Source organism: Trichomonascus vanleenenianus (assembly GCF_965637985.1).
Source record: "Trichomonascus vanleenenianus strain CLIB 3782 genome assembly, contig: TRVA0_012S, whole genome shotgun sequence".
In the NCBI taxonomy this organism is placed as follows: domain Eukaryota; kingdom Fungi; phylum Ascomycota; class Dipodascomycetes; order Dipodascales; family Trichomonascaceae; genus Blastobotrys; species Blastobotrys vanleenenianus.
In genome coordinates, this window is record NW_027481875.1 from 76,163 (window position 1) to 97,873 (window position 21,711).

Here is a 21,711-nt window from a genome sequence, read left to right on the forward strand (position 1 = left end):
AGATGAAGGTGTAATGAAACTATTTCACAATTGACCAGTCAAAGTAAATGTCCGGAGCCAGACACAGGTAAGGATCTCCCAGGGCTATTTTATCACCGGGCGAAAGCTTGATACGACGGTTCTTGTCGTCAATTAATACTCCAGATTCGGAATTTGTGAAATGGACATGGAAAGAATGGCGGTTCCATTTTGAAACCTTGTCGACCACCAACGCAGTTCTGTTGTCCGAAATGGTTTTGGCAAGATTGAATTTAAGCCCCTGATGGAGCACAAGGCTCTGAACTTGCTCAGCAAGCCCGTCTTTGCGGTAGAACGTCACCTTCTTCTTTGGCGAAGGAGACCACGGAGTCTCGCTAGATTCATCAATACGCGGCTTCTTTGTTAGCGGAGTAGACAGGTCTAGCACTGTTGTAAGAGGTTTCGTCCCTGAAACCATGGCTACGGGCGTGTGAATGTCAGCCGCATGCGCCTCACGAGATGAGGCTTTTTTGGATCGCTTCACATCAATAGGGGAGTGGATGTCATGTGGGCTACCCCTTTTCGACTTGCCTGACCGCGATCGCGGCAGTACAGGTGAGTTTAAATCAAAGGAGGCGCTAGAATGCCCCTTAGCAGGGGTTTTAGAATCGCCCATGTGGCAGTATCTCCCTTTGTAATTGTAGTCTATCTAGCAATGCAATTTGGTACCAGCACATAAGATTATTCAATAGTCCCAAATACAGCATCAACAGGGTGCAGTTCATAATCACTGTTTAAGGACCCTGATGAACATGAGTACCGTGGTAATACAAAACCGTTGATATTGGTTGATCGTGGTGTCGGAGGAAATTACCGTGCAGCAAATGCCAAATCTCTGCAGACTTATCGCCCTTATGCAGACCTTTCCTGCATTGGAAAATTTTTTTCCCGTCGATGACTAGTTTATAGGATAAACTATTGCCCTCCTACTCGAGGTAATCGACGAGATGATGGGGACATAAGAGTCACGGTGGTTTATTTTTGCCCGACGGATGAGTCTCGTCCATTTCCCACGGCTGGAGGGGTTGAAAAATTGAATCAAACAGCCAAGAGAAGCGATGGCACTTGGGCTGTTTTAGTCACACACATTTCACAGAAGTTTCATTTAGTCACTCGCCGGTTAGCTGCGCGAGTGAAAAAAAATACAAAACTCCACCTTCGAGGGTATAATCTTTTTTTTTTCTTTTACTATATTGCAGCAACTCAATCTCTCCTTATTTGCAAGAGCGTAGACAGAAATGCTTAGATACAGCAAGGTGGTATCGCCCTCTTCGCGGTATTTGACCCGGACCGTAATCAGATCGATCCCATTGGCTAGCCGGCATCTCTCAACTTCTAGAATCGTACTGGACGCCGAGCCGATTGATGGAAAGTTGGTCGCTAGGTATGGAGAACCCAATTCTGGGCTACGTGTGTAACTAACCAGTTTAGACAAATCCGATCTGACATTAAAGAGCAGATCGAGGAGATCAAGCAGCAGAAGCCCTTCTTCCAGCCAAAGCTGGTCATCGTTCAGGTCGGGCACCGGCCAGACTCGTCAGCATATGTGCGAGCTAAGCTCAAGCAGGCTACTGAGGTGGGCATCAAGTGCGAACTCAAGAACTTCGCCGAGGAGATCGCCGAGGACGATCTGCTGAACGAGATTGAGCTGCTGAATGACGATCCGAGCACCCACGGCATCCTCGTCCAGCTCCCGCTGCCTAAATCAATTGACGAAAAGAAAGTCACCGATTCAGTTGTGGCCACCAAGGATGTCGACGGGTTCGGTACTTATAACATTGGCGAGCTTGCTCGTCGAAATGGCAAGCCGTTGTTCACTCCATGCACTCCAAAGGGTATCATGGCTCTGCTGAATCACTACAAGGTAGATATCGCCGGCAAGAACGCCGTGGTTATTGGCCGATCAGATATCGTGGGCAACCCGATGTCCTACCTCCTCAAGGACGAGGACGCGACCGTGACCGTATGCCACCGACACACCCAAAACCTGCCGGAGATCGTTAAGCGAGCGGACATTGTTGTCGCTGCGGTAGGCATCCCCGAGTATATTAAGGGTGACTGGATCAAGCCCGGCGCTGTGGTGATCGACGTCGGCATCAACTCAATTCCAGACTCGACCAAGAAGTCTGGCCACAGGCTCGTGGGTGACGTTGAGTACGCCTCTGCGTCCAAGGTGGCTTCGCTCGTCACTCCAGTCCCCGGCGGAGTGGGCCCAATGACGGTGGCCATGGTCGCCCAAAACGTGTTTGAGAGCGCCAAGGCAGCGTATCGAAAGCAGGAGTACCGACATGTCACGCCTCTGCCCCTAAAGACAACGTCCCCTGTGCCAAGCGACATTGATATTTCGCGAGCCCAGAAGCCCAAGCGAATCAAGGACCTTGCTACCGAGGTCGGCATCACTAACCACGAGCTTGAGCCATACGGACACTACAAGGCTAAGGTCGACCTCTCGCTACTGGATCGACTCCAGCACCGAAAGAACGGCAAGTATGTGCTGGTTGCCGGTATCACCCCAACCCCACTGGGCGAGGGTAAGTCGACCACGACCATGGGTATCGTCCAGGCCCTCTCCGGCCACCTTGGGAAGCTCTCATTTGCCAATGTGCGACAGCCATCCATGGGCCCTACCTTTGGTATCAAGGGTGGCGCTGCGGGCGGCGGTTACTCCCAGGTTATCCCTATGGACGAATTCAACATGCATCTTACCGGTGACATTCACGCTGTGAGCGCCGCTAACAACCTGCTGGCCGCCGCCATCGATACTCGAATGTTCCACGAGGCGACTCAGAAGGACGCTTCGCTGTTCCGACGACTCGTGCCAAAGAAGGGCTTCACCCCGTCAATGCTACGACGACTCAAAAAGCTCGGCATTGACAAGACTGATCCGAAGACTCTTACTCCTGAGGAGATCACCAAATTTGCCCGACTCGATATCGACCCAGAGACTATCACCTGGCGTCGAGTCGTTGACACCAATGACCGATACCTGCGAGGTATCACTATTGGCGAGGCCCCCACCGAGAAGGGCCTTGCGCGAAAGACTGGGTTTGATATTTCGGTTGCCAGTGAGGTCATGGCTGTTCTCGCTCTGTCGAACAGCCTGACCGACATGAGGGAACGGCTTGGTCGAATGGTAATTGCCAGCAGTAAGAGTGGCGTCCCAATCACTTGTGATGATATCGGAGCTGGAGGTGCTCTCACCGCCATGATGAAGGACGCTATCAAGCCAAATCTCATGCAGAGTTTGGAAGGCACTCCAGTCATGGTCCATGCTGGTCCATTCGCCAACATTTCAATTGGTGCTTCTTCTGTGCTTGCCGATAAGATGGCGCTCAAGCTTGCCGGTACTGAGGAAGGCGAGCCCTCTGACAAGACTGGTTATGTCGTCACCGAGGCCGGTTTCGACTTCACTATGGGCGGTGAGCGGTTTTTCAACATTAAGTGCCGATCCTCTGGCCTCGTTCCAGACGCTGTCGTCATTGTGGCCACCGTGCGAGCCCTCAAGCTCCACGGAGGCGGCCCAGAAGTCAAGCCAGGTACTCCTCTTCCTGAAGCATACACCCAGGAGAACGTTGAGCTTGTTCGAAACGGTACCTCCAATCTGCGAAAGCAGATCCAGAACGCCAAGACTTACGGCGTCCCTGTAGTAGTTGCCATCAACCGATTCGTCACCGATACTGATGCTGAGCTTGAAGCTATCCGAGAAGAGGCTCTCAAGGCGGGCGCTGACGACGCAATTCCTACCAACCACTGGGAGAGTGGCGGTGCCGGAGCTGTTGAACTGGCTGAGGGTGTCATCAAGGCATGCGAGACCAGCGACCACTCCAAGTTCAAGTTCCTTTACGAGACCGAGAACAGCACTGCCGAAGAGAAGCTCAACACCATTGCTCGATCCATGTATGGAGCTTCTGGCGTTGAGCTCAGTGATCTTGCGCGAAAGAAGATTGAGCAGTACACTGCCCAAGGATTTGGCCACCTTCCAATTTGCATTGCCAAGACTCAGTACTCTCTATCCCACGATCCAAACCTCAAGGGCAACCCACAGGAGTACACGGATTTCAAGATCCCTATCCGGGACGTTCGAGCGGCCGTCGGGTCCGGCTACCTCTATGCTCTTGCTGGCGCCATTCAGACCATTCCCGGTCTTAGCACGTACTCTGGGTTCATGAACGTCGAAGTTAATGATCAGGGAGAGATTGAGGGTCTGTTTTAAATCTCCTCCACCCCCACTCGTACATATTTATCTCTGAATACAAAATTTTTCACCTCATCGCATCTCTTCAACAAACTCCGGTGGGTAGCCATCGGAATATGTCTCCGGATATGCACGATACGTGCGGCGGATTTACAGTACAGTAGCTGTGTATCAACATCAATTCATTTTTACCGGGTGGTCAAGGGAGATGATAAGTTGTAGTAGAACATTAGGTAGGTTTCTGCAATTGAAGAAATTGGCGTCGAGAACTTTGCAAAAATTTGTCAAAGAATATATTAATAACCAAAGTAGAAAAGAAGAGGGAGAAATGAAATCATCGGCAGTTGTTCTGTATCTATTCCAGTAGCTATGAAACCGCCGGTTACGATTGGCCTGTGTTGTGCCCTTCGACATCTGTTTCTACTAGGGCTTGTTTCTTACTGTAAATTTCAACTGCCTCATGGGGCCGTCATGAAGGATTATAATCCGAAATTGAATGGATTATCAGCTGAAATTTCACTGTGAGACAGTGTCATAAGTGCGGCGCATACGCCGAGCCGCTTTGAATGCGGCACCCGAGTAGATCTTCTGTCACAAGTTGACAACATGCAATTATCAAAAATTAGCCCACTACCCAGTATGAATAAACAATTGCACCGAAAAGGTCAGAATCGAACGACTAGCCCTAGTTGATTGGATGATGTTTCAGCCGTGCGTGAAAAAAAGCCCACAGTCAAGGGGAGATCTATTTAATACCAAGCAGACCCCATCAGATCTTGACCATACGGCCCATGTACAGGTATATTGGAGGAGCTGCTGTGCCTCACAGGGGGCTACACAGTAGCAGCTTTGCCCTGGCGAAGAAACCCCTCCGCGAAAGGTTCAGCTGGGGTGCGTTTAAAAACGAGAAGGTGAAGCCCGAAGAAGAGTTCTCGCCCAAAGTGGAGCTCGGTATACGAGATCTGCGGGAGGAAAGATTCCTTGCGAATGAACAGAAAGATAATGCTGTTTGGAGGGAAGTTCTTTCGTTGCAGAGACCGGACAGCTACAGTCTTCTTCCACTCACGCGGAGCCTGGAAAAAAGTAAGCGGATGCTTGCGCGAAAGAAGAAACCGACAAGCAAGCCTACTGAGGCGAAGGATCCGATTACGGAACTTAAGGAAACCTTCCAGCTGATCGGCGATTTGATTCGCGGACGGAAAAAGATTTCATTCGCACAGAAAGTAGATGAGGACCTGCCGCCTACAGACCCAATTGAGCATGCATTGTGGGTGAAGAGATGGGATCAGATGACTTCTGAACTCGAAACGACAATTACACGGATCCACAATGTGGGAAAGGGTCAAGAGTTGATTATTCTCGGTGGTGGCATTTCCGGTCTTTCGCTAGCCTGGTACACTGCGAAAGCCCGCCCAGACATTCGCATCAGAATTGTCGAAGGCAGTAATCGCGTTGGCGGTTATATGCAGTCGGAAAGCGTCGAAGTTGATGGAGGGAAGACCATGTTTGAGTTTGGGCCCCGGACTTTGTTGCCGTCTCATCCAGGAACACTTCTGGCAATTCATATGATGGAAGAGCTTGGACTGTTGGACAAGCTGGGAGGCATTCCAAAGAATGCGCCAGTCAACACTAAAGGCCTGGTTTATGGCGGCGACTTGGTTAAGCTGCCTAACCACGAAAGTGGAAGCTTTGTCAACTTCATGCGTTCCCCAATTATGAAGGGCGTCAAACTCGCACCGCTGAAAGACTTTTTTGTGGCCAGAGCTCGAGACAAAAAGGTCAATGATGAGTCGGTGGAGTCTTTTATCTCTAGACGGTTCAATGGTGACCTTGCCAAGCGGTTTGTATCTGCATTGATGCGCGGCATATATGGTGGTGACAGTGCGGAGCTAAGTGCGCGATCTGTGACGAGGCTGAACAGGGCATACTTGGTTGAGCGGACAGAAGGGGCTAGTGTCGTCGGGTCTGTGGTCACTGGTATCCTCTCGTCCATTGACGAGTACACTAACCGGGCTCTGCCACTTCTGTCGCAGACATTTACCGGTAAATCATACGCTAATTACCAGCGCAACCTCAAGAGGTATAGCATGGTGGCCATACAAGGGGGGATTGAACAGCTAGCAGACGCCATCGCTAACGACCTCAGGCAAATGAACCATGTTAATCTTGACTTGGGCCAGAAAGTACACAAGCTGAAGCCAATTGAGAAAGGGTGCGAAGTAGTTACTGATTCTGGAAAAATTTACTCGGGTTCGGTAGTTGTGTCTACACTCCCTGGTCGAGAGGTCGGTCCAGCGCTGACTGCAGCGCCAAAAGCTCAACAGCTCATCTCTCAGATCAAATTTACTAACATGGCCGTGGTGGATTTCTTCTTCCCGTCTAAAAAGGTTGGCCTCAATTGGTTTGGCATCCTTGTTCCAAAAACCGAGAGTGGGCCATCACCAAACGGCGATGTGCTCGGAGTCATATTTGACTCTGCGGTGCGAAACTCCGTTGAACCGGTCGCCGACAAGTTGAATGCCAGAGACATTACCAAAGAATATGCTAGTGTTCAAGAAATGGAGCAATTGCGAAAAGAGGCAAGAGAGAAATTCAACTTCTCCAACATCGCAGCCTCTAGTAAGGAATTCCTCGCCGATCAGCTCAGCGACAGTGCTCCAGTTAAGCGAGGGGCTGCGGAACTCCCAGACTCCACTACCCTCACAGTCATGATGGGTGGGCATCTCTGGGATGGCAAGGCTAGTCTGCCATCTGAGGGTGAATTGGAATTGCAGGCAATCACGTTCCTAAACCACTACCTTGGAACTGAGCTCCATCCGGAAGATTATCACGTCAAGATCAAGTACCAGACGCAAAGCATTCCGCAATACACAGTGGGCCACTCTGACCGAGTGCAGGAGATCCACGAGGATGTATCAAAGGCATACAGCAACCGTGTTTTCCTCTCTGGCACAACGTTTGGCCGTGGTGTTGGTGTTGGAGACTGCTTCGTTGATTCAATTACCCTCGCAACGCGTTTCTCTCCTCAGAGGAAGCTTCTGTTCCCGCGATACTACATCAACCATTACATGGCTGCTACCTATCCAAAACTCTACGCTTAATCCCCATTACTACCATTGTAAATAGTTTTTATTACATGCTCGCCACTTCGGGACACGAGTATTATCTAATAAAGAACAAAAAGAGAATGCATAGGGTAATTAGAGAAGCGATAATCAACGAATCGCGCTTCTTTCTGGTGTTAACTTTGGCAATCAGGGTGTTCAGCCCTGGAATGTGACTGGCGGTTTGGAGTACTCGCCGCTGTACATTCGCCAGGTTAGCTCTTTGTCGCACAAACTCTTCTCTCGTCTCATACGCCTGGGATAGGATTCTATCGGTTAGATTGTGTGCATTGTCAATTCTATTCCTCTCCGACAGCATGTAGTCGGCCTCAGACTCCCCATTCGTCGCGGATCGCCGGTGGTTTTCAATATCGGTCCTCACCGAAGTGAGCAGGTTAGTTCTGTTGCGCTCATGCTGGATGCTCTGTTTGATGCGCTTGAATTCAGCCTTGTGATCTTGCAGTACTTCCTTATGTCGCTGTACTTGGTGGAGTTTTGTCGCCGTGGCAGCTGGCTCGGACTCCAGCGACCGCGACAGGGACGACATGGTCTCATCACGCTACATTGTTAGCCATTTTCCTACACTCAATACTTATAACACTTGCCTTATCAAGACATTCTTCAATCTCCTTGACGAGCCGCACTTCGTCTTCCGTGGCGCTCGAGGACACGGTCTGGACAAAGCTCGAGAACCGCGACAGGAGGCCCTCAGTGCGCGTCTCCAGCGCCCTCGACTGCGATCTCAGCTGCGCAAACGAGCTCATTTTTGGTATATTGGATGGTTGAAGCGCCTCTCCACGGTCGGTGGCCGCAATATTCGGGTGTTCTTTTCAGCCGTGCCGATAACGCGGCCTTGGGACAAAATTTAATTTGGCAGGGGGAGCCTCACACGATCACTGTCGACTGCCCTTGGAGATGCCCCCGAAACGAAGAGGGAAGCGAGCGAAAGAGGCCGAGGCCACGGAGGAGCCGCGGAAGGCCCGCAAGATCAGCGACGGCTCCAAGGCGGATCGTCTAGCGGAGAACTGGGGTGATCCGAACCAGACGGTGTATGTGCACAATCTCAACGACCAAGTGCATGTGAACGAGCTGAAGAAGAGTTTGTATTTGTTGTTTTCGACTTATGGCGACATTATCGAGGTGCTTACTATGAGGAACACGAAAATGCGTGGGCAGGCACATGTCGTATTTGCAGATGTCGAGGATGCGACACTGGCCTTGAAATCGCTAAACGGGACGATGTTCTTTGGTAAGGAGCTCAAAATGGCTTATGCCAATGGTCAGAGTCATGCAATTAGCCGGTTGCTGCACGAAAGACCGGCAATTAATCCTCCAAACTGATGTATTATTTATTTTGTATGTTATTTATTCATAGAGTTAATCCTGTCCATTTTGTAAACCATGCATTAACGACGGTTAATTGAAGGTTATTCTGCATCATAATTGCGTTAGAGGTTTACATGAAGGAGTGGAACTTTACCACTTATTCTATCGGTATTCAAATTCAAAGCTATAAAATCCTTTGACAACCGATAGTTCGTTCAGTGCAAATTTGTTTGTTGCCGCACAGAATAATTGCCGATACCAACTAAATCCCTGCATACCTTATAGCTCTGCGTTCAATATATCACATAATTCAGTATTTACACTCGCAGTTCTTTGCATAAGGGTTCTATATGGCTCCGCTTCGCGAAGTTCGTCTACCTCATCTACAATCCCTCCGCGAAGCGGAGCTACGGGAGTCTGGGGCTGGCCCCCAGGTCAATTGAAGCAGTGGGTATACATGGGGGGACCAGTCCCCCCAAACCCCCCTGTGGCTCCGCTTCGCGGAGGGATTGCACATGAATAGAAATGTATCTGAAAATGACAGAAATGATCGTGCACCGGGTTAATATATCGCAGGTTTAATGATTAGCCCCAGTAGCGAAGTGTCTGGCGCCATGTGTATATTCGTAACACAGTACCCGGTAGCTTACTCTAGCGTTTTACAGAGTCTGTTATTCTACTCTGGGCATTTATTTCAATATAAAAGAGACTGCCAAATGCCGTATTATTTTCATAGTCACAGAAACAGGTCAGAATTAATTATTATTTGCAACACTGAAAACATCAATGCATAAATAATCCAAAGCTTTGTGAAGTATACTGATCATGCGTCATGTAATTTGATTTTAGCCACCACTATTGATGCTGACTTGGAATCGATTCTCGTGGGACATAACCACGCTTTAAATTTGGATTAATACTGTATACCAGTAGTACTGGTAACCGGTTACATGTAATCGCTTGTTCCGAAATAAAAAACTCCTCATTTATAGCTAGTTTCGCTATTTGTTCTAAGAAATAATGTTTGATGCTTCAATTCCGTACAGCAAGCCACAGTTAACAATCATCCAATCAATAGTGGCTTATTATAAAAGAAGTGATACTATTCGCCATACAATCCATTCATTAAGTCATCAAATAAACAATTAGTATCCCCGGTTGCTCTATCCATGGAAATATCTCATGCATCTCTCAGTGATATCATGTTACGGTAATGATAGAATCTGGTATTCTGTCATTGTAAGACTCAAAAACGAAGAAAATACTGATCCTAAAGCTGCAGCCCAAGATAGCGGCCAAACGCCTGAAGCCAGAGGAACAATGAATCACTTGAACTAGTCGTGGTGTTCATCTCGTCAAGAAAGTCCCTAGTGCGACAGGGATGCAAATAGAACGCAATGTAGCCAAATATCGGATGTTCTGTTTGCGAGAGACTAATGAGACTTCCATACTGATTCCTTACCTCACCGTCCTCATCAAAGTTTATCCTCAGCTCTTTCATTACTATGCTGACATCCGTTACTAACCGCCCGTCTTCGTGGTAGTAACTTAGGTAGAGCACCGGCACGTGTGGGTCAATGTTCCACGGTACAACATGGTACACAGCGTTGCCCTGCTTTATTTCAATATATTCTGCTCCATCTGCTTTTTTCAAACTCCTTGGCACGGTGATTATTTTCTCTGCTAACCCCCGCAAGTCTGCCATTAGCGTAGTTAATGTGGAAATATGTCGGGCGAGATCTAGAGCCAGGCACAGCCGTACGCGGCTCACAGATCAGTACGCTTCACTGAACGTACCGTGTGTAACTAAGAAGTTATCAACAGTATTTAGGTAGCGGTAGTAGAATCGTGGCCATAATCCCAGGCTTTCTGGCAAGCCATGAGGAAGATCGTTTAACAGCTACGTAATTGACCTTCCAGTGTGAAGATCTCTTCAGCGAATACGTACGACCAACTGGGTTGGGGGGGGGGGGGGGGGGGGATGAGCCCCCCCTGTTTTCCAATAAAGCACCAGAGAGAAGCCATTATTCACCGTCTACACATTACAAAAAACTAACGCATATATAAAACTAGGCTCTACGCATTGCTAATAGGGAGGGTGCTTGACAATATTAGGTACAGTCTATGTAGTGCACCCAATGTTTGGATTTTGAAACGGCTACCAACACAATATACGTCGGACAAGATCGATCGGAATCATGCATAACCAGTAGCGTAGTCAAGTAATCGGTTAAGTTCCCCGAAACATCTCCCCACGCGATGAGCTGATGGAGATGGACCAATGAGAGTACAAGGAAAGCCTACACAGGGCCACTTCAGCCGAGTAACCCTCGAAATGCCACCTCTGGGTTCACAAATTCTCCTATTTTTCAGTACACATCTGCAGTTTATGTCACGCTAGTGGTCAAGAAAATAATACGGAGCGGTCCGGGGAAATGGCAGCAGAGTTTTCCGAAAGTCGGGGCATCGTCTGCGCGGCCAGGGGGAGACTAGCCAATCAGAGCGCAGATGATTCGAGTTATGGGGGGTGGACCCAATCGGGCCCGGCGTCACGGCAGGGCCGCGGTTGAAAGGGAACGCCAATTTTCCGACCTTTCTCCCCCAGAAAAACCTCTTTACCCACTCACAAGGCTCCCTTTTCCAGCATATCATATAACCACCCTCCACGACGCCCAACAGGCTTGAACCATAAGCAGAGATGTTCCCAATAAGAGTGCGAGCTGCCGCCAGAGCGCCAATTGCTGCTGCGAAGCGAACGATGGCCACTGAGCGGCTCAAGACGTTCAAGATCTACCGATGGAACCCAGACACCCCAGAGCAGAAGCCAGAGCTCAAGGAGTACAAGGTTGATTTGAACAAGACGGGCCCAATGGTGCTCGATGCATTGATCAAGATCAAGAACGAGCAGGATTCCACGCTGACGTTCCGAAGATCGTGCCGAGAGGGCATTTGCGGCTCGTGTGCCATGAACATCAACGGTCGAAACACGCTGGCGTGCCTGTGCCGAATCGAGACGGACACCGCCAAGGACGAGAAGATCTACCCGCTGCCGCACATGTACGTTGTCCGTGACCTCGTCCCGGATCTGACCCAGTTCTACAAGCAGTACAAGTCCATCGAGCCGTACCTGCAGCGAGAGAGCGTGCCAGAGGACGGCAAGGAGAACCTCCAGTCCATTGCCGACCGAAAGAAGCTCGACGGCATGTACGAGTGCATTTTGTGTGCATGCTGCTCCACCGCCTGCCCATCGTACTGGTGGAACCAGCAGGAGTACCTGGGCCCAGCCGTGCTGATGCAGGCCTACAGATGGATGGCTGACTCGCGAGATCAGGCCACCCTCAAGCGACGGGAGAAGCTCGAGAACTCCATGTCCTTGTACCGATGCCACACCATTATGAACTGCACTCGAACCTGTCCAAAGCATCTCAACCCGGGTCTTGCCATTGCCCGAATCAAGAAGGAGATGTCTTTTGCCTAAAACAATCAAAGAATGAAAAAAAAAATCCGGAAAAACAGCCCCCCAAAAAGCTCATTTTGGAAGACATACTCACCACCTCGCTTGTTATATATAAATTATTAACCCAACTTACTTTCCCTCTGCAAACTAATCGCTATTATTCAATTCATCACGTTAGGTTCTGGTATATATTTTTAGGGTACCTGGCACATCAGCCTTGGTTTCCGGGCATGTTGATAGCTGGAATAAGCTCAATTATGGCTTAGACGTGATTGGACGGATCTTGTGCGGCGTATGCGGCGGAGCCGCACCGAACTAGCATCTCAGACATGTATTGAAAAAATTGGAGATACACCTTAAGGTTTCCAGGAAAAACCCCCATGTTTATATAGTTCAATATATAAGACCTGCGTATTTACTCACAATGTGAGCCGGACGAATGTTGAGCGATAAGGAGCCGCCATTTGTCATACCGGGTACCCCCATCCTGTGGGCATCTCCGAACTCGGGGACGAACACAGTCCTCCTCCCTACGAAAATAGCACTCGGAATATCCTACACCACCAAAAGCCTAACACTGGTGGTACGACTGGCCAGCTATGTTATCGAGAGCCTGCTATGGGGCCTCAGAGTGTCCCTGCTCGGGTTCATCGGCATGGTCCAGCGCGCAATTGAAGGAGTCACCGTGAAGGCCGCCAACGACAACCCCGGATCAGAAACATGGGCCGCCAGCGGCCTTACCAAAGTTACCAAGGCAATTGTCGCGGTAAAACTCGCAATTTCCATCTGCCTGCATACTGTTAACTCCGGGCTTGCTAAGACACTACTGCTGGCGCAGGATGTTCTTCATATCGTTAACGCAGCATTCGGAGCTACTGAGAGCTCGAGGGCGCTCAGAAGCGTCGTCACTCTGTTTAGAACGCGTCTCCGCGGTCACAGTGGGTTGATTAGGATGCTTAGTGGCATCTCCCTGTTCATTATCGTGCAGTCGCGAACATGGAGATCCTCCCGGGCTCATGCCAGAGTCATGCCGGTATGGGATGTTGTAGTGCTCGACAATGGTGAGACTATTGTCTCCCGTAAGAAGGCGTCTGCTTACTCGGCCAGCCTGCCGGGTGACCAGTTCCAAGCGCTAATCAGGTCGTTGCCTCCAGACTCCAAGTACCACCTAACCATGTCGGAGACAGCAGTGCAGGAGTACACTCTGCAGGCACGATTCCCGTTGACTTCGCCGTACACCATGCAGCTGCCACCGGGAGCTCGCATAATCAACGAGAACGCGTCAATTGAGGACCGCTCAACCCGATTCTACTCGGTTACTTTCGAATTGGCCTACACACGCCACCAACAGCAGCAACAAGGAACTATTGAACATGATGCTACGCCATCGTTATCCGGCGGCATCATCCACACTGCTGCAACACATATGTCTCCACCAGTAGAAATGGTCTACGATGATCGATTCGTCAAGCTGCTTGCAAGGTTTATGCGATATTCCTCAATATCTTACGGCCATTCTTTCATGCGTATCATGGGCATTGGCAAGTTCAACGTCAAAATCCCCACCCAGCAATACATGAGCACGACCCATGCACGTCATGTCAGTTTTGCCCAACACGCTGGCATCCAAGTACGAGACATTGTGCTTTCGACCTATGTTGGAGAATCCGATGACAAGGCCATCCCACAAGTGCATTTCGTAAGCATTGACCATGCAACGGAATCGGTAGTACTGACAATTCGAGGAACTCTGGGCCTCGAAGACATGCTTGCCGACTTTGAGTTTGAGTATGAAACAATACGCTGGCAAGACAAAGAGTACTCTACTCATGGAGGGATGCTAAAAGATGCTATGCGTTTGGCAAGTCCGCGCAATCGCGTCTTCCAAGCGCTCCATTCATCGCTGAGCAAGTACCCCTCTTACGGCCTCGTCGTGTGCGGCCATTCGTTGGGCGGAGGGATAGGTTCGCTGTTCTGCATCCTTATCACGGAGCTTGACTCTGTTGGAGAGTTTGTCACCTCTTCAGCTAGTGAGCTTCCTGCTGGCAGGCGCGTCAAGTGTTTTGCGTATGGCCCGCCCGCTACCATATCATCTGAGTTGCGCCTGAAAACCGAAAAGCTCGTTACGTCAGTAGTATTTGGTCTAGACATCGTGCCCTGTCTGTCACTGGGACTTTTCCTCGACTTCCAGGCTGTTGCTGAGACTCTGCAATCTGACTCTAAGCAACTGGTGCATGATCTCATGCGGCGGTTCATTGCCCAGTTGTCGACTCAGCGCAATCCACTGTCCCTATATGAAGAAGAACATGATGACAACCTTCAGGACGTTCTGTCGCGGATCCGGGTGTCTATGAACAACGAAAAGCTTGTTCCCCCTGGCGAGGTGATCCATTTGACGACGAAAACAGTCTACGAGGCTCACGGGAACCAGACTCACAAGGCTACCAACATTGTTGCCGAGTTAATTGTCGACGTGGAGAAGCGCTACAACGAGCCTATATTTGGACGCGGAATCTTTCACCATGCGCCATTATACTACGAACGGGCATTGGATACTTTGGAGCAAGCCATTTGTTCAACCTCTTCTCCAGAATAGATATTCCCCACAATATTTATCAAATTTATAGAGAAAAATGAGCACGATAATGAAAGTAGATCTGCGTGAAGAGTAATCATATTGTACATACATAGTACGCGCCACTAGAAGTCATTATATCTGGAAGGAGGTTACCTCGAATACTTGATTCTCTGGCCTCGCTTCTCGAGCTTTTCCTGTCGCTTGCTCTTGGCCTCAGACTGGGCGGCATCCTCCGTAAATGGGCTCTTAGTCTTCTTAAAGAAATTGGCATAAACTGCGTAACTCGCATAGCCCGGGATCAACAGGATCAGGTACCACACGTAGTTTGACCCGCTGAGCACTAGCAGGATATCAATTCCCCACGTTAAATAAATGACATCATGGAGCCACTCAATGAGCCCCTTCTGCGAGAGGTCCTCGCCGGCAGATACTAAACTGCCCCGGGAATCGTACTTCGGTCTTCCGAGCCGCTCTAACTGGAATTGAAGGAAGAATGACGGCAGCGAGAACAAGATGTACGCTTTCAGTGATCTTGGTCGGGACAGCAAAAAGTGTCCTATCAGCACAAGCGCATTTACGACGCCAAATACAATATGCAACTGGTTCAGAGCTTTGACATTGGCCACTGCCTGCTTCTTAGCTGCTGTATTAGCCATGTTTGCCCACACCAAGTACTACTTCGACTCCCTGGTTGCTTCTCACTCAGTTCTGGGCAGCTGGCGATGGAAACGGTTCCTCGGCGACGTACGGAGATCCGACCCGGCACCACCGCCCCCCTAAGCGTATCGACACGACATCCAAAGCGACCTCATTGGGACCCCTCAAAGATACCCACTACTTGGCTGAAGCTGTGTACTTGGAAAACAGGAGAACTAGAGTTGTATACTAGAGAGCCGGAGGGTGTTGTAGCAGGTAAGCAGGGCCGATTTGGCGCGAGGGGCTTGACTAATTTTGCGTATTTTAGCCACTGGAGTTTGTCCAATTGATCGTTTAATTTGTCTTCTTCTGCCAATTTGAGCTTACTACTACAAAGAACAAGCAGGGGCTGTTAGGCGCGAATGGCTGACCCAGAAGAGTCGAACAGGCCCGAGGAGGCTAGCAATGATGCGGCGGGTGCAGGTTCTCCCGCAAACGAATCCGTGGTATCCGGCAGCATTGAAACGACTGTGGGCGATGCCGAATACGTCGGAGAGGCCAAGGCCAGCCCAGAAACCGTGAAAGAAGAAGCCAGACAAGAAGCGGACGAGGAGGATAAGAAGAAGGAAGATCTGGAAGGGACTGCACTGGAGTCTGAAGCCGCTGGGCAACCAGTGGAAGGGAGTAGCTCGCCTCCACCAGTACCGGAGAAGGATGACCTGCTAGCTGGCCCTGACTCGGTTGACAACGAGGTTGTAGAATTTCCGGAGAAAACTGGCGACTCTGTCACGTCGACCACTCCTTCAAATGCGTCTACACCAACGCTGACGCCGTCAGACTCAACTACCCACATCAAACGGAGCCGGCGTACACCTTCAATTGCCCTGTCGATATCGTCTACCACATCAGGTCAACAGACTGTTTCTTCTATGGTGTTTGTGAAGAAAGCGCTAGAGAAAATTGCCGCAAGCAAGGATGCCAGGAAGAACGCGTCGCTGGACACTGCTGTGAAGAAAGCGTTGAGTAAGTACACATTATTTAACATTGTGGTAAGAGTTACTAACTTAACCTCCAGAGCAACTAAACGAAAACCCGTCGCTTTTGCCTTCGCCCAATGCCATTTTCGAACCATTGCGGCTCGTGTGCACGCAGTCTAACAATAACGAGCTGAAAGAGAACGCATTGGATTGCATCGGCAAGCTGTTTACGTTCTCCTATCTCGAAGACCCTGAACCGCCAAAGGTTGACCCCGAGAGCGGGGTTACCCCGCCACCTACGGTTTCAATGGTTGAAAAAGCTGTTTCTACAGTGTGCGACACCTTCAACGGAGAGTCTACTGACCCCAGAGTGGAACTGCAGATTGTAAAAGCGCTTTTAGCGGCGGTGCTGAACGACGACCTTGTCGCACACGGTTCTACCCTATTAAAGGCTATCCGCCAGACTTACACAGTGTTTGTTCTTTCCAGATCAGGCGGCAACCAGGGAGTTGCACAGGCGAGTCTGACACAGATGGTCAATGCGGTGTTTGACCGAGTCAAGAAGTATGCAAGTTTATACGGCACGTATAACGGTTCACGGAGCTTCAATTCGTCTAGTGTCAACATCGCCGAAGTGGCGGCCTCAAGAGAGACGGGATCAAAGGAACAACTCGCACAGGAAGCTGAAGAAAGTGGGTCTCTCGGGTCAAGAGAGAAGCTCACGCTCCAGGATATGGAAAACCGTGGCGAGCGTAGGTCAATTGATGACGAGAAGCGGACAAATGTTTTGGACGAATATAGTGACAAGGATCTCGCTGTGAAGGATGCATTCCTCGTGTTCCGAACCATGTGCAAATTAAGTGAGAAGGCGCTTGAAGGTGATGGCTCCGATACCAAGTCCCACGCCATGAGGTCGAAGCTACTCTCGCTCCATCTTCTCCACACTATTCTAAAGAGTCACATGAACGTCTTCATGTCCAAGAATATCATCATTCGATCCAATACAAAGGGTGAAGAACGGTTCGTCGTCGCTGTTCGAGATTACATTAGCTCTACTTTGGCTCGAAACGCTGCCAGTATATCGCCCCCAGTATTTGAAATATCGGCCGAAATCTTCTGGCTGCTTCTGTGCAATCTGAGGAATGTGTTCAAGAGGGAAATCGAAGTCTTCTTTGCAGAGATTTATTTGCCAATTATGGAGATGAAGACGTCCACGGCACACCAGAAGCAGTATTTCCTGACAATTATACAAAAGATCTGCAACGATCCTCGCGCCCTCGTCGAACTCTTTCTTAACTATGATTGTGACAGCAAAGCAACGATTAACCTGTATGAGAAGATTATCAACGTGCTAGTTAAGCTCATGGGCCAGCATGTCGAGATCTCACACGTTCAATTACAGCATTACCATGATGCCCGCCACAAGTCCATCGCAGTGTATAACTTGTCGCTTCCTCCCGCATTGTCCATCGCCAATGTCACTGCGAGCTTTCATCACCCTGAACAGCACCTCTTCCCTCCAGAATACGCCCTTAAAATTTCCGCATTGGAGTCCCTGGTTGCGGCACTTAGGTCTCTTCTCACCTGGTCTCAGCGTGGTATAGCTGTTCCTGCAGTGAATGGTGCGACTGCAGTTACCCTCGAGGCTATAGCCGCGGAAGGCGAGCGACACACGGAAGCTGATAGTGGAAATGCTGAAGAGGTAACCAACGGACGAGGGGGCGATGACAGCATGCTTGGTCTTGACACTACTGGCGTCAACACACCAATAGACGGTGGGCAAATTGTCGACGATCCACAGCAATTTGAGACACTGAAGGACAGAAAATCAATGCGAGCAAATGATATTCGTCAATTCAATTTTAAGCCAAAACGTGGCTTGAAGAAGCTGTTTGACGACGGTTTCATTGAGGATGACAGACCTGAAACTCTTGCTGCCTTTTTCCTGGCCACCGAAGAAATCGATAAGGCAGTCCTTGGCGAATACTTAGGAGGTGACGACGAAAGGAACATTGCCGTTATGCATGCCTTTGTAGACCTCATCGACTTTGCTAACCTTGGTTTCGTTGCTGCTATTAGGAGGTTCCTTCAGGCATTCCGACTTCCTGGTGAAGCGCAGAAGATCGATAGACTCATGCTGAAGTTTGCACAGCGATATTTCTCACAGAATCCTGGTGTGTTCGCTGATGCCGATGCAGCGTATTATCTTGCGTACTCTGTGATCATCCTCAATACCGATCTTCATAGTCCCAGCATTAAGGACGACCGACGCATGTCGCCCGCAGACTTCCTCAAAGTCAATGCCAAGAAGAACGGTGAAAATGACTTCCCTGAGGAGTTCCTTTTAAATATCTTTAACGAGATCCTCAGTGACGAAATCAAGCTGCATTCCGAACAGCATGCGGCTCTATTGGCATCTGATGGCAAGAAGGGAGCTGGAGGCTTCGCAGCCACCTTTGGATTTGCGTTGTCCACTATGGGCCGTGATCAACAAAAGGAGGCTTACATGAAGGCTTCCAGAGAAATGGCCAACAAGACTGAGCAGCTTTTCCGGGACATGGTTGGCCGTCGAGGTGGCCATCAAAGCAGTACCAGCACAGACCTGGTCAATAGCGAATCTGGAACTTTTTATATTGCATCTCAGATTGAGCATGTCAAACCAATGTTCAAGGTGGTTTGGATGTCGCTAATGGCTGGTCTGTCAAACTTGTTCCATGAGAGTGACGAACCGGAAATCATTTCCCTTTGTCTAGAAGGTATGAAGTTGTCGATTAAGATTTCGTGTCTGTTTGACATTTATCTTCCACGAGTCTCTTTCATGGGAACGGTCCAAAAATACACCAACTTGAAAAGCCTGACAGAGATGCGACCAAAGAATGTTGAAGCTATTAGAGTCTTGCTTGACACTGCTCTCTCAGAAGGCAACATGCTTGGTGAAACATGGAAGAACGTGTTGACTAGTTGTAGTCAGCTCGAGCGATTCCGTCTCATCAACTCTGGTATCTCGTCGCAGGAAATTCCCGATGTGTCACAAATCCGGGTTACCCCGAGAGCTTCGATGGAGTCTTCTCGCTCGTCGTTCTACTCTAGAAGCGCGAGGTCAACGCATGTTGATCACCGGCCGGTGTTTGACCCGCGAGTTGTAGAGGCTATTCAGTCGTCCGAATTCCAGGTTAAGTCTGATAAGATCTTTTCTCAGACTGCCCAGCTTTCTGGTACTGCTGTAGTTGAGTTTGTGCGGGCGTTGACTGAAGTGTCTATCGAAGAAATTCAGTCGTCGGGGGATAGCCAGAATCCTCGTACTGATGCACTACAAAAAATGGTAGACGTCTGCTACTACAATATGGGCCGAATCCGACTGGAATGGTCCCAAATCTGGCAGACTATGGGCGAACAGTTCAATGTTGTATGCCTGAGTACGAACCAACGCGTGGTGCAGTTTGCATTGGACGCTCTGCGACAGATGTCGTACCGATTCTTTGACATCGACGAGTTGGCTCACTTTAAGTTCCAGAAGGACTTCTTGCAGCCGTTTGAATATGTTATGGAGAATAACAAGGACCCTGCTGCTAAAGAGCTGGCTCTGGATTGTGTTCATCAGATGGTTATGGCCAAGAGCGATAGAATCAAGTCTGGCTGGAGTAGAATATTTGGTGTTCTTTCAGCCGCGGCGCGAATTCCGAACGGTAAGTTTTGATTAATATTCTGATTTTGGGGGAAAAGATTGCTAACTGATTTTTTGATTTAGGTCACATTGTGTCAAAGGCTTTTGAGTTGTGCAAAATGATCCATCGAGATCATCTAATGCAGGTTATTCAACAAGATGCTTTTCCAGATCTTGCTAATTGCTTAGCAGAACTTGCAAAGAACCCACAGTTCCAGAAGATCGGGCTTCATGCAATTGAGCTGCTAAAGGATACTATTCCACGTATCATTAAGATTTCTCAGCAACCAGTTCATGAAGGCAGCGAGAACGCACTTAGAGATGCTCTTTGGTACTCAACCCTTAGGGCATTCCACGGTGTTATCATGAATGGTGACGAGTTGGAAGTGAGAAGCAGGGCCCTTAACTATTTGTTTGACGCGCTCACGGAATATGGAGGCACTTTCGAGACCCAGTCTTGGGATGCAATTTGCAACGACCTCTTGTTCCCGATCTTCAAGGATCTCGGTTCGAAGCCTCTTGATGAGCTCACTGTCTGGCAATCAACGACCATGGTCCAGGCTTTGCGGAATGTAATTGCGCTCTTGACCTTCTATTTTGATACACTGGAGAGAATGCTTGATCAGTTCCTAGATCTGCTTGTGAGGTGCATTGACCAGGAGAATGAGACTGTTTCAAAGATAGGAAGCTCCTGCCTTGAACAGCTCGTGCGGCAGAATATCAATAAGCTGGGTCCAGAGCACTGGAAGAAGATTGTTGATACGATTGACCTCCTCTTCCGTCAAACTACCCCTAATGAGTTGTTTGACATGGCACCTAGAGGTGATGGTGATGAAGACGCCGACGAACAAGAGAAGTACTCTAGACATGAACGTTCGGCGTCTATTGCAAGCGTAGGATTGTCGGACCAACCACCAATAGCTAACGGTAATGGCAGCAGCGAGCACAACGTGAACGTGGGATATGATATGCGACAGACCAGCCTACCGTCTCCGAATATAGACACCAACATGGATCGACAAAAAAAGTTCAGGCGAACTATAATCAAGGCTGTGCTGCAAAAGCTGATGATCACGACTGTTTCGGACCTCATCTCGGAGCCAGAAGTGTTTGCAACGATGCCGACTAGTGAGATGATTCGAATTGGTCGAATGCTACGAACTTCTTATTCATTTGCCAGTGCGTTTAACAACGACGTCAACCTTCGAATCCGACTTTATAAGCAAGGGTTCATGAAGCAGACGCCGAATCTTTTGAAGCAGGAATCTACGTCATCATTGACATACATTAGACTGATGATGAGACTTTTCAAGGATGACTCTAAGTTTGTTAAGGAGTCAGAAATACGCCTGAGAGAAGAGCTTGCCGGAGAACTCATCCCACAGTGTGTGGATATTCTTCGGGGATACAACAGGCTTCAGGATAAGGAGCAGAGGCATATCAATGCTCTTTGGCCTGTGATCCTTGTAATCCTGGACGAATACTATGGATTCAGTGATGAGCAATTTAAGAGCACCATTGGACAGTTTTACCCTCAGATTGTGGGATTACTTTCGAAGGATATGGTTGAAGATGTGCGAGACTCGATGAAGCTTGTACTTGACCGAGCTGGTGAGCTGGTAATTATTTAATGACACTTTACGTACCAAATTACATGACCCCCTGTATTGTTACGGCTGGAACTCTCCATTAAGAGGTGGACCATAAGAATGTAAAATCGTGCTAGTCTTATTGTCACTACTACTGCTATGAATGG

General features: G+C 49.1%; 10 protein-coding genes across 10 annotated transcripts; 6 read left to right on the plus strand and 4 right to left on the minus strand.

Moving 5' to 3' along the window:
- Positions 1 to 19: 19 nt before the first annotated feature.
- On the minus strand, positions 20 to 634 carry TRVA0_012S00848 (uncharacterized protein; the record flags this gene model as incomplete). Its single annotated transcript, XM_076683969.1, has 1 exon — positions 20 to 634. One exon carries the CDS (start codon positions 632 to 634, stop codon positions 20 to 22), a length of 615 nt encoding a protein of 204 aa, XP_076541723.1.
- Positions 635 to 1,256: 622 nt separating this feature from the next.
- On the plus strand, positions 1,257 to 4,231 carry MIS1 (C-1-tetrahydrofolate synthase; the record flags this gene model as incomplete). Its single annotated transcript, XM_076683970.1, has 2 exons — positions 1,257 to 1,402; positions 1,450 to 4,231. The coding sequence occupies 2 exons, from the start codon at positions 1,257 to 1,259 to the stop codon at positions 4,229 to 4,231; spliced, it is 2,928 nt and encodes a 975-aa protein (XP_076541724.1).
- A 773-nt stretch (positions 4,232 to 5,004) lies between these two features.
- On the plus strand, positions 5,005 to 7,314 carry HEM14 (oxygen-dependent protoporphyrinogen oxidase; the record flags this gene model as incomplete). The annotated part of the gene is made up of 1 exon (XM_076683971.1): positions 5,005 to 7,314. One exon carries the CDS (start codon positions 5,005 to 5,007, stop codon positions 7,312 to 7,314), a length of 2,310 nt encoding a protein of 769 aa, XP_076541725.1.
- A 61-nt stretch (positions 7,315 to 7,375) lies between these two features.
- Positions 7,376 to 8,081, minus strand: GOS1 (Gos1p; the record flags this gene model as incomplete). The annotated part of the gene is made up of 2 exons (XM_076683972.1): positions 7,376 to 7,876; positions 7,923 to 8,081. 2 exons carry the CDS (start codon positions 8,079 to 8,081, stop codon positions 7,376 to 7,378), a joined length of 660 nt encoding a protein of 219 aa, XP_076541726.1.
- A 151-nt stretch (positions 8,082 to 8,232) lies between these two features.
- MSL1 (RNA-binding protein) lies at positions 8,233 to 8,658 on the plus strand (the record flags this gene model as incomplete). Its single annotated transcript, XM_076683973.1, has 1 exon — positions 8,233 to 8,658. One exon carries the CDS (start codon positions 8,233 to 8,235, stop codon positions 8,656 to 8,658), a length of 426 nt encoding a protein of 141 aa, XP_076541727.1.
- Positions 8,659 to 9,913: 1,255 nt separating this feature from the next.
- On the minus strand, positions 9,914 to 10,348 carry TRVA0_012S00958 (ATG3/ATG10 family protein; the record flags this gene model as incomplete). The annotated part of the gene is made up of 1 exon (XM_076683974.1): positions 9,914 to 10,348. One exon carries the CDS (start codon positions 10,346 to 10,348, stop codon positions 9,914 to 9,916), a length of 435 nt encoding a protein of 144 aa, XP_076541728.1.
- Positions 10,349 to 11,401: 1,053 nt separating this feature from the next.
- On the plus strand, positions 11,402 to 12,121 carry SDH2 (succinate dehydrogenase iron-sulfur protein subunit SDH2; the record flags this gene model as incomplete). Its single annotated transcript, XM_076683975.1, has 1 exon — positions 11,402 to 12,121. One exon carries the CDS (start codon positions 11,402 to 11,404, stop codon positions 12,119 to 12,121), a length of 720 nt encoding a protein of 239 aa, XP_076541729.1.
- A 634-nt stretch (positions 12,122 to 12,755) lies between these two features.
- On the plus strand, positions 12,756 to 14,696 carry LIH1 (putative lipase; the record flags this gene model as incomplete). The annotated part of the gene is made up of 1 exon (XM_076683976.1): positions 12,756 to 14,696. One exon carries the CDS (start codon positions 12,756 to 12,758, stop codon positions 14,694 to 14,696), a length of 1,941 nt encoding a protein of 646 aa, XP_076541730.1.
- A 131-nt stretch (positions 14,697 to 14,827) lies between these two features.
- SND2 (Snd2p) lies at positions 14,828 to 15,334 on the minus strand (the record flags this gene model as incomplete). Its single annotated transcript, XM_076683977.1, has 1 exon — positions 14,828 to 15,334. The coding sequence occupies one exon, from the start codon at positions 15,332 to 15,334 to the stop codon at positions 14,828 to 14,830; it is 507 nt and encodes a 168-aa protein (XP_076541731.1).
- Positions 15,335 to 15,507: 173 nt separating this feature from the next.
- On the plus strand, positions 15,508 to 21,586 carry SEC7 (Arf family guanine nucleotide exchange factor SEC7; the record flags this gene model as incomplete). Its single annotated transcript, XM_076683978.1, has 4 exons — positions 15,508 to 15,590; positions 15,643 to 16,337; positions 16,390 to 19,977; positions 20,040 to 21,586. Exons 2-4 carry the CDS (start codon positions 15,737 to 15,739, stop codon positions 21,584 to 21,586), a joined length of 5,736 nt encoding a protein of 1,911 aa, XP_076541732.1. The 5' UTR covers positions 15,508 to 15,590; positions 15,643 to 15,736.
- Between the last annotated feature and the right edge of the window lie 125 nt (positions 21,587 to 21,711).